At 43.7% G+C, this 15,542-nt stretch overlaps 1 protein-coding gene across 1 annotated transcript in view; it reads right to left on the reverse strand.

Annotated features, from left to right (window-relative positions):
• Positions 1–15,542, reverse strand: part of clcn6 (chloride channel 6) — a 74,446-nt gene that overhangs the window by 25,527 nt on the left and 33,377 nt on the right. The window contains exons 9-13 of the mRNA XM_073469786.1: positions 14,587–14,645; positions 14,343–14,475; positions 8,564–8,677; positions 1,375–1,541; positions 1,079–1,190 (exon numbers count right to left, since the gene is read on the reverse strand). Of these exons, the coding sequence (XP_073325887.1) occupies positions 1,079–1,190; positions 1,375–1,541; positions 8,564–8,677; positions 14,343–14,475; positions 14,587–14,645 (585 nt within the window). The remainder of the gene's footprint in view (positions 1–1,078; positions 1,191–1,374; positions 1,542–8,563; positions 8,678–14,342; positions 14,476–14,586; positions 14,646–15,542) is intronic.

Genomic DNA, 15,542 nt, shown 5'->3' on the forward strand with positions numbered 1-15,542 from the left:
GTGTCCACAGCTTTGGGGAAGAAGCCGTTTCTGGGTCTGTTAGTCCATGCGCGTATTGTTCTGAGTCTGCCTGAAGGGAGGGTTTTGAACAAAAGCAGAGCGGCTGCCGCAATACTACGCTTCCACTGTAATCAATGAAACTGGCTCCACCAGGCGTGAGAGCAGTGCGTAAGTGGTGGGTATGTGATATGCAGACTTTCTCTACAAATGTAATTTGTATTCATATTTTTTTTACGAGAGGTGTGTGGCCCTTTCAGAGATTTTTTTTTTCTTCTGAAAGGTGCAATTTGTAAGAATTTGAGTTGAAATTGTACAAAAATGACTAAGTACTAACTAAAATGATCAACAGAATGTTAAGAAATGAGTTTGGAGGTTGTGACATCTATGTATTGTGTTGCAGAGATATCTTCTGAAGTTAGCATGCTAACCAGTTAGCCCTGGCTCATCCCGGTCCTAAGCTCCTGTGTTAGTGGTGTAAACAGCAACACATCCAGTCCAGACCACTACATGCACAGCTTAATGGGCTAACTAGTAGCTGTACTCAGTTAGCGGTTACTCTTGTGATATGCTGCCTCCTGATTATTTTGAGTATAAATTTGACAGTTGACCAATTCTTAAATTCTTTAAACTACCTGCATACAGGAGATGACTCTCACTGTCTTTCACTTTGGGGTCTTGATCATCCTGTCTGCGTTTAACTAACAGCAGGTGGTGGCTTAGTGACTTAATCTAGCCTGTCCATGTTAACTTACCCATGTTACACAAACTCAGTGAAAGGCTGAAGTTTCACAGCACTGTGCTGGGTCCAAAAATTGAGGACACAGCGCCAAAAATGAAAGCTTGCCTTCTTGTTGTACCTGTGACTTACAAAACCCTATGCAGGTGTAGCCAGTAAAAGAATATATATTTCACTGCACATCAGCTTCGCAAACGGCTGCATAAGTTGCATGTTCAGCGTAGGCAGAGCGTTGGCCTCTGCTTTTCAGAATTCTATCTCTTAAACACTGCACTGAACTTGGAAAGATGGTTTGGTTGACCATGCGTAAGTATTCTAATGAAGGAAAGAACTGATATTTACCGTGGTGTTATGGGTGGTAGGGGAGGACAGGTCACGACATTCACCCAACAAGATTGAAGCTGCAAATATCACCATTGTCGTCACCATAGAAACCAGCAGACTCTCTAAGACTCTAAGAAAAGTGCAGTGATTGGATCAACTTCTGTAATCAAATGCTTGAAAGAAAATTAGTCACATTTTCAAATATTTTGAGTTCAAAACAACCAACTGATATTCATGACAGTTACATTGACACTTGATTGACTGACAGTCATGATGACTTGTTCCCTGTGTGGGAGGTGAAGTAGCTAGCTAACCTGATAAACTTGGCCTTGGGGTGAATGTGTCTGATGCGATACTTGGCCAGCTTCCTGTTCATGCAGTTGAAGAGTGCCCCCAGCAGGCCACCCACCACCCCCATCAGGACAAAAAAGGCCAGGTCCACTGCTGTCCACAGGTGGCAGTTCTTATCTCCATCCGGACACTGAGGACCAAGGAGTTAAACTGATATATTGCTGTGTTGATTTGTTGTATTATGCTGACAATGAATAATATGAATACATTATATGTATAAAACACTTTTCAAAACCCATGAAATAAAAGATCCTACACAACAACAGCAAACTACAGATAGCAAAGGACACTGAATACAACAGTAAAAGCAGTTTTAAAAAGTTTGGAGCATGTTGACACATCAGAGTTTAGGGACAGGTTCAAAGGGAGGGTGCAGCTATGGAGTCCATTAACCCAGGTCCAGTTTTTGGTCTTGGATGATGGAAACAGGTTGTCATCTAAAGGAAAGGAGACTACAAGAAGGACCAAATGTTTGCCCTATGACAGAGTAAAAAGAACTCCCATCCCGATCCCACAAGAATGATTCCCGTCCCCTCCTGTTCTGGTGTTATGCTTTTTTGGGGGGAGGCAATACAATGATTTTGATTTGATGTCTTCGCCAGGATTTTCAGATTACTTTTAGACTGAGATGGAAAAAGTACTAGAATATTACTGAAGTAATAGTAGTGTTATGCCACTTTTCCAACAAAATAAACAGGTCTACACAGTTTTTTTAAATGCAGGTACACCCCCTAAAAAATGGCCAGTTTTCGTAGTGGCCAAACCTTTTAATAACATCGTCACGTGATGCACTGCAGCCCAAAAAGACTTTTTCCTATAAGCTAACATGGTGGATAAATTCTTTCGAGCACCACAACCCCCGCGAAATGACTCACTTCACTATCATAATTTGAGCCATTTGGTCCAATGTCATTTGGGAAGTCTAGAAGCGCCGCATGATTAAATTATTTTATCGCCATTCAATTTAGCCGGGTACTAAACCGGATGTTAGCCGACTCAGTCACTGATACAGGTAAGAGATGAACTGTGCCTTGGCTGGATAGCAAATGAGACTAGGTAGCAGCAGCAGGGGGCGGAGCCGAAGAGCTGTGATCAAATGGGACAGTTTCCCAGCAGCCTTCAGTCTGTACACAAACTCACAGAAACACTCACATCCTGATAGATCTGATCTGATTCTGATTGATTTAAATGTTATGAGACACATTGATCAATCTGTACACAGTCCTCAGTTGACACCACAGCCTATTAAACTCTACACGGGCCATCTCAGAATCAGAATCAGAATTCCTTTATTTGTCCCGCAAATGGGGAAATTTCTTTGTCACAGCAGCCAAAGGACAGTTATTACAATAAACAATAATAAAAAGCAAAAAATAAACAATATAATAAGAAGATAAGAAATAGAGTTGACTCGTATAATATTTACAATATGAACACTGTAGTAATATTTACAATATGAACAGTGTAATTCTAAACAGTGTGGTATTTTTTATTTACAAATAATAATAAATATGGGTATTTAAAAACTGTCCAGTTAATGCAAACCAAAATGTATATGGATATGTGTAGAGTTTTTTATGGCATAGTGCACATGTGAGGTCTACTGGGAGCAGTGCTGGTTGTACAGTCTAACAGCAGCAGGAAGGAAGGACCTGCGATACCTCTCCTTCACACACTTAGGGTGAATCAGTCTGTCGCTGAAGGAGCTGACCAGTGCGGTGATAGTGACCTGCAGGGGGTGGGACTCCTTCACCAGCAGCGATGACAGCTTATCCATCATCCTGCTCTCTCCCACCACCTGCACTGGGTCAAGAGGACATCCCAGGATGGAGCTGGCCTTCTTGATAAGTTTGTCAAGTCTCCTCCTGCCTGCTGCCGAGATGCTGCTGCTCCAGCAGACTACACCATAAAAAATGGCTGATGCCATCACAGAGTCATAGAAAGTTGTCAGGAGTGCCCCCTGCACTCAAAAGGACCTGAGCTTCCTCAGCAGATGGAGTCTGCTCTGACCTTTCTTATATGTTGCTGCAGTGTGATCAGTCTAGTCCAGTTTATTGTTGTCCAGTTCACCTGTGTGCAGGGTTGTTTGCGCCTGCGGAAATCCACCACCAGCTCTTTGGTCTTCCCGGCGTTGAGCTGAAGGTGGTTCCGCTGGCACCAGTCTACGAAGTCCTGAATAAGTTCTCTGTAGGCTCTGTCGTCCCCGTCCCTGATGAGGCCGACGATAGAGTCATCAGAGAACTTTTGTAGATGGCTGTGGGGTGTTTGGTGGGAGAAGTATGCAGTGTACAGGGTGAACAGGAAAGGGGCCAGGACCGACACACAGTCCCGAGTCCTCACATACTGTGGCCGGTTGGTGAGGTAGTCGAGGATCCAGGACGTGAGGTGTTGGTCCACCCCTGTGAGCTCCAGCTTGTCCCCCAGAAGTGCAGGATGTACAGTCCTGCTCACCATTATTGGCACCCCTTCATTTTTTGCATAACCTCTACAGTATCGTCAGAAATAAATGGAAATGTACCAAATTTATATCATCAGGATCTTTTAATTGGAGGTCCAAAGTAATTTAACAAAGAAAATTGTTTTTTCAACTTACATATTGTAATTTCAAAGAAGAAACAGAAAAAACAGCATGTGCAGCAATAATGGCACCCCTCTTTAATATCTGGTTGCACACCCTTTGGCAGTGATGACAGCCTCCAAACGTTTCTTATACGCTTCTATAAGCTTCTTGCACTTCTCAGCTGGTATTTTCTCCCACTCTGTCTTTGCAAATTGTTCAAGCTCTTGAACGTTTGCAGGTTTCTTTTCCCCAATGGCAGATTTCAGCTCATACCAAAGATTTTCAATCGGATTGAGATCAGGACTCATGGCTGGCCATTTTAAAACAGTCCATTTTTTCCTTTTCAACCATTCCTGCGTGCTTTTGGATGTGTGCTTTGGGTCTTTGTCTTGCTGGAGGACCCATGATCTTCGACTCAAACCAAGTTTTCTTACACTGGGTAGGACATTTCGCTCTAAAATCTCTTGATAATTCTCTGATTTCATGATTCCTGTGATACGGTCAAGGCCTCCAGTACCAGATGCAGCAAAGCAGCCCCACAGCATTATGGATCCTCCACCATGCTTAACTGTTGGTAGGGTGTTCTTTTCCTTGTAGGCTTCATTGCGTCGTCTATAAAAAAACTGTTGGTGTGCATTGCCAAAAAGCTCTATTTTTGTTTCATCTGTCCACAGAACATTTTCCCAGAAGGATTGTGGTTTGTCCAGGTACTCTTTGGCAAAGATTAGTTGTTCCTTTTTATGTCTTTTCCTCAGCAGTGATGTCTTCCTTGGCCTTCGCCCATGAAGCCCTGTTTGGTTTAGTGTGCGGCGTATGGTACTTGTTGAAACCATGACTCCAGACTGTTCCAGGTTGGCCTTCAGGTCTTTGGATGTTTGACGTAGTGTTTTTTCCACCATTCGCACCAACTTTCGAAGACTTCTCTCATCAATTTTTCTCTTCCCCCCACGCCCAGGGAGGTTCTTGACAGTTCCATGCTTGGCAAACTTCTTAATAACATTACGCACTGTTGAACCAGGGATACCAAGGTCTTTGGAGATGGCCTTATACCCTTTGGAGGTCTTGTGTTTGCCAATTATCGCACTTCTGATGTCCTCAGACAGCTCCTTTGTCTTCACCATTCTGACAAAGGAACAGGGGATAACAGATGGCTTTTTAAAACACAGAAGTCATCATTCATTGGCCAATTCATGTCACATGGGCACAGACAATTTATCACAGATGATTCTCATTTGTGATTTACCACAGGTGAGTCACAATGTGTTTCCATACTGATTTACAGCAAAGGGTGCCAATACCAGTGACACAGCAAGCTTTAAGTTTTTCTATTTTTTCCTCCCATTGTTAATTGTTTTATATTGTTGTTTATCATTTGCTCTTTTGTATCAAACACGAGTTCTCTATAGAAAAAAAATGTTTCACTTGATTCATTTTTTTCAGAAAATATTCCACATTATGTACTTAAACTTCATGGGTGCCAATAATGGTGAGCAGGACTGTATAGTGTTAAAAGCACTGGAGAAATCAAAGAACATGATCCTCACAGTGCTTCCAGGCTTTTCCAGGTGGGACAGTGGGAAGAAGATGATGGTGTCGTCCACTCCGATGCCAGGTTGATATGCAAACTGGAGTGGGTCCATAAAGGGGCGGTGGGGGGCAGCAGAGATGACTGGGCCGGGGGAAGGGTGGGTGTCTGGTCAAACCTATTGAAGAATAGGTTCAGGTCGTTCACCCACGTCTGATCCCAGGCAGCCTGGGAGTCTGGTTTCCTCAGCCCTGAGATGGTTTTAAGGCTTTTCCAGACTCCACTGACATTTCTCTGCTGCAGCTGGTCCATCTTCCTCCTGTAGCTGTTCTTCCCCCCTCTGATATTCTTCCTCAGCTCCTTCTGCACAGCTTTCAGCTCCTCTTTGTTGCCTGACCTAAAGGCCTTCTTTTTCCTCTTAAGGAGAGCCTTCATGTCAGGATTAATCCAGGGTTTGCTGTTTGAAAAACACCGTACGGTCCTGGTGGGTACAGTGTTATCAACACAGAAGTTTATGTAGTCCGTTATGCAGCCTGTCGATGTCCTCCCCATGAGAAATACACAGTTCTTCCCACACAGTTGAGTCAAAGCAGTCCCTCAGAGCCTCTTCAGACTCCTCAGTCCATGTCTTAACTGTGCGGGTATCCACTGGTTGCCTGTTAACAAGGAGCTTGTAAACAGGCAGGAGATGCACCAGGTTGTGGTCAGATCTTCCCAGGAGAGGGAGGGGGGATGAGTTGTAGGCCTCCTTGCTGTTGGCATAAAATAAGTCCAGTGTTCTATTGTCTCTGGTGTGGCAGGTGACATATTGTGTGAATGTAGGCAGTGTGGAGGACAGAGAGGCATGATTGAAGTCCCCAGAGATGAGGAAGAGGGCCTGTGGGTGCTGTGTCTGCAGTGAGCTTGTGACTGAGTTTAGAACATCACAAGCAGCATCAGCATTAGCAGAGGGGGGGATATACACAGCGAGTACTATAACCTGTGTGAACTCCCTCGGGAGGTAGTACGGCCTCATGCTAACTGCTAAAAGTTCGATGTCCTTACTGCAGACCTGTTCTTAAACAGTGATGTGCCCAGAGTTACACCATCTGTCATTAACAAACACAGCAAGCCCTCCTCCTTTCCTCTTACCGCTCTCTGCCGTCCTGTCTGCCCGCCGCATTTAAAAACCATCCAGGTTAGCGTCCGTGTCCGGGGTCAGCGCAGTTAGCCACGTCTCAGTGAGCACCATGATGCTGCACTCACAGTAGTCCCTCTGATGCCGGGTCAGTGCCGTTAGCTCGTCCATCTTGTTGTGGAGAGATCTTAGATTCCCCATTATGACAGATAGGAGGAAGGGTCTGTAGCGTCTCCTCCTGCTACGGCGAGCAGCTCCGGCATGCCTCCCGCGTCTCCTCCTCTTCAGCTCGCACAGGACATCGGGACATCGGGCCACTCGAGCGGCAGCACCGTGGCAGTACTGAGGGCCAACAGCTGATCCCTACTGTAAACAATAGGGCCGTGTACAGGCTCCCCGGACAAGGCGGAAAACAGTGAAAAAAGCAGTATTAAGACGAGAGCGAAAAAAGCAAGTCTGGTCTCCATACTGCCCGGAGAGAGAGCTCCAAAGACAAGTAATTAAAAATAGTCAAAAAGTACAAAAGAATATAAAAAGAGGAAAAAAAGCTCAGAAGTGAGCGAGAGCTGCTGCAACAGGCTGCCACTCACGCGGCGCCATCTTCATTCATATGTGATTTCTGTTCATGGATCAACCTCCATTTTACATAAATTCTCCCGTAAGTCAGCTTCATATTAGTTTGCTACCGTTTATAAATAATCTGAGCAGACCCGTCCCTCTCAGACTACATTAATAAATGGAATGCATTAAAAGTCAAATTTTTTTTCAATTCATTATTGATCCGTCACATATTTATACTGTCGGGGCTTCTCATCTGAATCCACACATCCCACTGACCACAAGTTTTTGTGTTGTTAAATATTTTATAGGCCGATTTAAATTTGTCAAATGTTAATTTATTTATTTATTTATATTAATTTAATAAACAATTATTTATTTGCTGTTTCTAATATGAATGTGGGCTATTTAATCTCAGTGTGTCTTCTCCAGAAACTGCAGCCACCTCAATCCCGTCAGATTACCACATGTGCAAGGCGCCAGGGCATGTCCAGATCAAGTCGGACACAGATCTAACCAGCATGCATTGTGCGGCGATTGCTGCTGATCGATTCTGCGCAGGACTGGCTCATCTCGAACGTCTTTGAATAGACTGCATCCCAAATTCCTTCCTTATTTACGAGCCAAGCTGAGGTGACAAAAACCCGTGTCTACTGCAGAGTCAATTGACCCAGGTATAAATGCAAAGTTTACACATTCCCATTGCACACAAAAGCCTGATCTCAGTGGGTTAAAGTAGGATTTTTGACCAGTGGAAAACTTTAAAGCTGCTTCAAAGAACTTTCATTTTTTGTTGATTCTGGCGGCCCCTGTGGACAAAAGCGGTATGAGCACCATTACCTCCTATAGTAAATACTATGTATACTTATCTGACAAGCCGGTGCATTTATTTTGAATGCAAGTGAAAAAACACACCATTTGTACTTTGTAAACACAGCTGTTTGAAGGATGCATAGTGGTGAGATATTACTTCAGCCAAGAAAAGGCACTATCAATGATGTTGGGGGGTGTAAGGTGAGAATGGTATGGCTAATGGCTTCCAAAGCAGTACTGAGGTTGAGGTGGATGAAAATGTTAAGATGACCAGTCTCAGAAGAGGAGGAAGTCGTTGGTGACTTTAAGGATGGCTGCCTTGTTACTGTGTCGTGTGTTAAATCCAGATTGAAACAGTTCAAACAGATGGTAGGAGATGAGGTGGGCTTTGAATTCAGAGGTGTTGACATGTTCGAGTTGTTTTGCCTGGATGGGGAGGTGATGGTATTTGTACTCAATAAATAAATGTGAGTATTATGATAACTTTTAGAATTAATATAACAACACATGAATATAAAACATAAACTTAACACATATTCTGATCAAATGAAGAGACAACATGAGTGATAAGACTTTTACCTTGAACTCTCCAAAGTTGAGCAGACCAGGCAGCTGGAAGGAGCCCCACTTGTTGAAGTTGAGCCCCGAACGGAAGAAGTTGAGGGTGAAAGTGGCTGACATGGAACAGAAGAGCTGAAATCAAATGAAACAGAAGAGCTGAAGAAGGGAAACAGCTAATCATACTGGATGGATAGGTTTCTCACTGACACACTGAGGCAGTGGCTTCATATTTCACCACAGGCTGATGAAGGTTCTCAGTCATCCATGTCATGGTAATTCTAAGTCGTAATTCTAAGTCGTTAGGGCCACTTGTGGGTCATTGACCCAACTGTCCACAAGTGGCCCCAATGACCCTGAAACTCAGAGCTCACAGTGTCCTTAATAACTCTGTAAGGACACTGCCACACAGAGTTTAAAAGCCTGCAACTCCCCCCCAGTTAGTTAGAATTGAAGAAGCCTCTTGGATGAGAGGTAAAACGTCTTTAAGAAACTGAAACACGTCCAAATGCCTACGATACAACACTTAGAAGTATTTCACCACAGGTTTGTTTTCTTCACATGTACTCTCAAAAAATGTGAGAACTGGAGCAGTTAAGATTAGTGGGTGTTTCTGCTCGGACTCGGTGCAGCAGTTGGTTGGCGCATCTGACACTGTCACAAGCTCAGGGAGCCATAAGTGTTGTAGCGTTATCGCTAAGTCAAGACGTAAGGAGGCAGGAGCATATCAGAGACACACCAGCTGTTCGGTCCAGGAAACGTTTGTCTACTTTATTGTCCCCATGACAACCCTAACATTCTAAAGTCACCTAGCAGGACTTATCTCTACATCTCCCTTTTCCAGTTAGTTTCCAAGAGAGACCTTACTTTAAAAGTGTCTGACTAGACATGAGGAAACTATCAAATAAACACATCTCTTCTAGTTGTAACAATAAACCATTAGGCATATAAATATATAAATTCATAACTGAAAATGTATATTTAAATTCAAGCAAACTCTAAAATCTTTTCACTTAGGTTGTTCAAACAATTCTTCTCTAAACTCTCTTCTAAACACAGTATCATAAAAATCACTGCTGTAAACATCATATAATAAATACCAAATACTAAGTTAAACAATCATCTTCTCTGATATTAAACAATTATTATTATTATTACTATTTTACACAATATACGATCACAGTCACATTTTTTTGTTTGTTTTTTTGTTTTTAAAACACACATATATACATTTCTGTCTCAAGAGCCCAGGCTCTTCCACTGAGTGAGGGAATTATTGTTACCCAGCATTCACTCAGGGTAGGTGTTCACATTTTCACATAGTTCAAGTGAACTGGAGCAGTCCTGACTCTGACAGGATAGTGTCTCTCGTTCACTGGAGTCTGTTTGTGACTGAAGTCACACCTCTCAGGGGTGACAGATGTGGCAGTAGATGTAGCAGGATCTGCCACTGGAGTGGTGTTTTCCAATGACAGGTCAGGGATCTCGGTGGGTGTGGCAGGCGCCACAGGAGTCTGCGAGAGATGGAATCTGTTCCTCCGCAGGCTGCCTCTTGAAGTCTCCACGATGTAGGATCTGGGCATTCCTGCAGTGGACACCAAGGTGCCTCTCTGTTGCGTGTCCTTAACCCAAAAATGGTCGCCGGGTTGCAGGTCTGGCATGTCACGTGCTGCGTGGCGACGGTTATAGTTCTGCTGCTGTTTTTGTCTGTAGCTTTGCTCCTTTCTTTTCAAGTCCTCCATATCTGTGCATGATGGGTTGAGCTGGGAGGGAAGGACAGGAATTGTTGTGCAGATCTTCCTCCCCATGAGTAGCTCTGTGGGACTGTATCCATTGGCCAGAGGAGCAGAGCGATAGGCCATCAGGGCTAGATAGGGGTCACTGGATTTCTTGAGGAGATTTTTAATTGTCCTCACAGCCCGCTCCGCCTCTCCATTGCTTTGTGGGAAGTGTGGACTGGAGGTGACGTGGCTGAAGCTCCAATCCTGTGCAAACTTCTGAAATGTCTTTGATGCAAACTGTGGGCCATTGTCTGTGCGCACCACTTCTGGTATGCCATGACGAGCAAAGATAAACTTGAAGTGTTCAATCACAGCCTCTGATGTTGTGAAAGTTAATTTTGCTACTTCAAAGAAGCAAGAATAATAATCCACTATGACTAAATACTGTTTGTCTTTGATTTGAAACAGGTCTGCTCCTACTGTATACCACGGCATTTGCGGGAACTCAGTGGGCAACATTGTTTCTCTCAGGGTTGTTCTGTCTCTGGCGCATGTATCACAACTCTCTATCAGTTTTGTCAGTTCTTTGTTGAGTCCAGGCCACCATACCGAACTCTTGGCTTTCTCCCTGCACTTGGTTATGCCAAGATGACCCTCATACAGCTTGGCTAGAATATTTGCGCTGAGCGATGGCGGGATGACAAGTCTGCTGCCGTAGAGAAGCAAGCCACTTTGAACTGTCATTTCTCCTTGAAATGGCAGATATCTCTATGTCTCTATGTGAAAGGTTTTCCCGATGAGGAACTCTACAAACCTCTCACAGGCCCATGTGGAGGCAAGAGCCTCCTTCTCAATCTGGGCATACCTCTGTTCAGTGCTACTGAGCGCCCTTGACGCATATGCCACTGGTTTCCACTTTGCTGTGCTGTCTTGCCGCTGGAGGAGAACAGCACCCATGCCATATGACTCATCAGCATCTGCTGAGACAAACGTGTCAATATTTGGGTTATACAGAGCTAGACCTGGAAGAGTAGTCAGGTCCTCCTTTATGCTGTCAAAAGCCTGCTGCTGTTGCGGCCCCCAAGTCCACATATTTGATTTTTTGATCAGCTCTCTGAGTGGGTGAGTTTTCTCAGCCAGGTGAGGCATGAATTTACCAAGATGATTAGTCATCCCCAGAAAGCGCCTCACTTCACTGACATTTCTGGGCTCCTTCATGGATTTGACAGCGCTCACCTTGTCTGGGTCTGGACTTACCCCTGCTGACTCGATGATCTGCCCCAGAAACTTTATCTTGCTTTTTGAAAACTCACGTTTGTCGTTCAGTGTCACTCCTGCACTCTGCAGTCGTGAGAGTGTTTTCCGCAGCCTCTCATCGTGTTCTGCCTGACTGGCAGATGAGCACATCATCCATGTGGCACACAGCACCATCTATGCCTTCTAGGATCTGCTGCATGCGTTTCTGAAAATGTTCTGGTGCTGATGAGATGCCAAAACATAGACAATTATAGCAGTACCGTCCGAACGGAGTGATGAATGTGGTCAGCAGAGAAGATTCCTTGGAGAGTGGAATTTGACAAAATCCTGAGTTGGCATCTAGTTTTGAGAAGACTTGCCCCAGTGAGCTGACATAGAGTGTTCTCCACCGAGGGAAGTTGATGTCTCTCTCTCTACTGACTTATTCAGCTCTGTGAGGTCAGTGCAAATCCTCACAGCTTCTAGTGCACATTTAGGAATGACCACCATGGGCGCACACCATGCTGTGGGCTGCTCCACTTTAGAGATGACACCTTGCTCTCCATGCGATTTAGCTCCTATTTGACTTTGGGTAGGAGGGGAAGTGAGACTCGCCTAGGTATGGAGACTGCAAAAGGCTTTGCATCTTTCTTGAGTACGATGGTGTACTCATCCCCCATTTTCCCGAGTCCAGAGAAGAGCTTTGGGAATTCTTGCTTCACCACCTCGCTTATGTCCAGGCTGATGTTGTCCAGCCTGACGACCAGCTGCAGCTCTGTGGTGGCTGCTCGGCTTAGCAGCGGTGTCCTCAGCCCATCCACAACATATACAGTCTCTTTCTTTGTTTTATTTCTCTTGTTGAGAGTGGCTTTGAACTTACCCATCACTTTCAGAGGGTTTCCTCCTGGCCCTTTGAGAACCAATGTGGCTTTTGATAGCTGACCATACTGGCCCTCGTCGTACAGTTTTTTGGGTATGGCTGTCACATCTGCGCCCGTGTCAATTTTAAACACTGCTTTGTGGTCATCCATCTTTACCTCAGTCATCCAGGGACCAGCACTGTCCCCTGTCTCTGTTGACATTGAGCCCAGGAAAGAAACTCCATATTCTTCATCACTATCCTGTGTGTGTGACATTGTGGCCAGATTCACCTCATGTAACTTTTTTGACCCACAGACTCGAGCATAATGTCCTTTTTTCTGCACTGGTTGCATGTTACATCCTTTGCTGGACACTGGTCTAGGCTGTGTCCTCTTGTGTCCCCACACCTTCTGCATGGTCTGTTCTGTGCTTTACTTAACACGGGTTTGGACCGTGGCTGAGACTGTTTTGTTTTTGCACCACCACGCTGCTGTGCATGCATGCTGTCCAGCTGTGTGTTCATCAGGTCTCCTTTGCAATTAGCCTTTAGCAGTTCATTTTACTTTTTTACTTGTTCACTCTGTTTAACTAAAGTGACAGCTTTCTGTAGTGTCAGTTCAGGATCCAGCTGTAATCTCTCTGATAGACGTTTGTCTCTCAGACCCACGACCAGTCTGTCTCTCACCATCTTATCATGTAACACGCCGTATCCGCAGGCAATGCAACGCAATGATGAACGAGTCAGCTGCCTCTCCCGACTCTTGCTGCCGTTGATTAAACATCGCCCGTTCATATATGACGTTCCTACGAGCGATGAAGTGAGCAACTTCTCTTTGACTGTGTGGTACTCACTTGCTTCATCAGCCGTTAGGTGCAAGGACGTTAGAATGTCTTCCGCCTCCTCACCCATTGTGTAGATCAAAGCATTCACTTGATTTTCCTCTGCTTGGGTTTCCAATCCTGAAGCGATGCAAAATCTGTCGAATCGTTTGATCCATTTCGGCCAGTCCTCTGTTTTAAACGAGAATTTCTCCAGTGGAGCAACCTGAAACTGCTTCATGATGAACGCTGTCGACCCGTTGCCTTGGTAACATTGCTGTAAGCTACAAAGTTACAAACCATTTCCTTCCGCACATCGGTTGGCAACACTAAGACTAAAAAGACACCTTTTTTTCATGAAAAAATAACAAACCGCCAGCTGACGACTCACTTGGCTACTAATTAACTTCTGACACCATGTTGTAGCGTTATCACTAAGTCAAGACGTAAGGAGGCAGGAGCATATCAGAGACACACCAGCTGTTCGGTCCAGGAAACTGGTCTACCTTACTGTCCCCATGACAACCCTAACATTCTAAAGTCACCTAGCAGGACTTATCTCTACAATAAGTGTAAGTCAGTTTGGTTCTGTAGTTCCATGTCTGCAACTGGCACAAATGTTCCTATGTTTTGATGCATAAATCATGTATGTGGAGTGAAGATAGTGTGAATAAAATTTGAAGAACCTTTTAAAGAAGATTTTAAAGCTCTAAAGTGAAGCTTTGACCTGATCATGGTGCTTGAAAAAATGTCAGAAGAAGAAGAAAAGTGATGGGAACAATAAGGATACATCGAAACCATGAATGGTTGAACCGACTTTTGTGCCAATCCATCTCGTATATGTTGAGGTATCTACTGCATTATTGAAAACATCGCCTGGCTCTAGATAAATAAATAAATTTTAAAAACTACAATAGTCATCAGGAATCATCTTCTGAATACCAAGTTTCATGACTGTCCATTGAACAGTTGTTGACATATTTCAGTCTGGACCAACCTTACGGCAGCTTTGCTTTAAAAGTGGGATGATGACCAAAGTCATTAGGATTCATTATCTGGTTTACATGAATGTCTGTATGAAAATACATGCATCGATCTAATGGTCAGCAGAAAGAAAAGAAATCTCTCAACCCTCTTGGTGTTCATTGGCTTAGGTCACGTACCACTTTCCATGTGAGGGCCTGGTTCCAGAAAGAGGAGCCCTCCTCCAGACTGAAAAGCATGCCACCTATAGGAGCACCAAAGGCAGCAGCTACTCCAGCAGCAGCACCCGCTGACACAAAGTCTCGCTTGTCCCTGAATAACAGTACAGACAACAGGGCAACATTTACACCATATTTTTACTTACAGGGAAGAAGTGAGCAGTGTGCAGTGTTTTATAAATAAGAGTATGAACCAGATCCATACCTGTCACTGCGGAAGTAGGGGAAGTCAAATTTGATCCTCTTGAAAGTGATACTCTCAAACTGATAGGGACAGAAAGCATCTGATGAGCACACTTAAGCCATAATAAGAGTCAAATATATGTGACATGTATCAGTGGCCCATTTCACTGTCAATCTTTGTTTTTTGCTTTTTTTGTTTTACAACTGAATCAAACTGTATCCACTAAAATCATAATCAATTCTGTCAAGTCAAATCAAATAACGTCAGTTTCGTTAATCCGAGCCTAGTCAAGTCAACCTGTGTCAAACATTTTCCTATACAACAAAATTAGGTCATGTCAATCTATTCTGATAATCAGTTTTGAGTAAAGAGGCAAAATTTTCTAAGCTTCCTAAATGTGAATATTATCAGGTTTCTGGTCCTCTATAAGAGTAAAATTCAACATTTTTCAACATTTTCATTTTTTAGATCAAATAACTAATCTAGAAAATAATCAACAGATAAAATGTGAATGAAAATAATTGTTGCAGCCCTAGTCAGGCCAAGTTAATCTGACTTGTGCCGAGTCGAGCTTAGAAAGGCTGAATCAAATCATTTTAGATCAAGGCTATTGATAAACAATTGAAACCTGTAAAAATTGAAAACCTCAAACTGAAGTCAAATCAAGTCAAGTTATCAAAACATATTTCATAGAGCCAAGAGCCAAAATATTTATTATTCTAAGAACAGGTTGTACAACAACACAGTACAATTGTAGCCTTGTTAACAGCTGTTGTGCAGTACTATTTGATTTATTGAAGACATTTGATTATATTGTTTGTTCTATAGTAAACTGATAAGCCGCAGACTGGTTTCATGTTTCATATCTAACAAAAGTTGATTTTCACTTCTTTGCAGATGACACAGTTGGACTGCTCAGTCTCTTACTCAGCTGCAGTCAGCCATTGACAGATTTCAGTCTCAGTTGTGTGAACATT

The sequence above is a fragment of the Pagrus major genome, chromosome 7 (genome assembly GCF_040436345.1).
Source record: "Pagrus major chromosome 7, Pma_NU_1.0".
In the NCBI taxonomy this organism is placed as follows: Eukaryota; Metazoa; Chordata; class Actinopteri; order Spariformes; family Sparidae; genus Pagrus; species Pagrus major.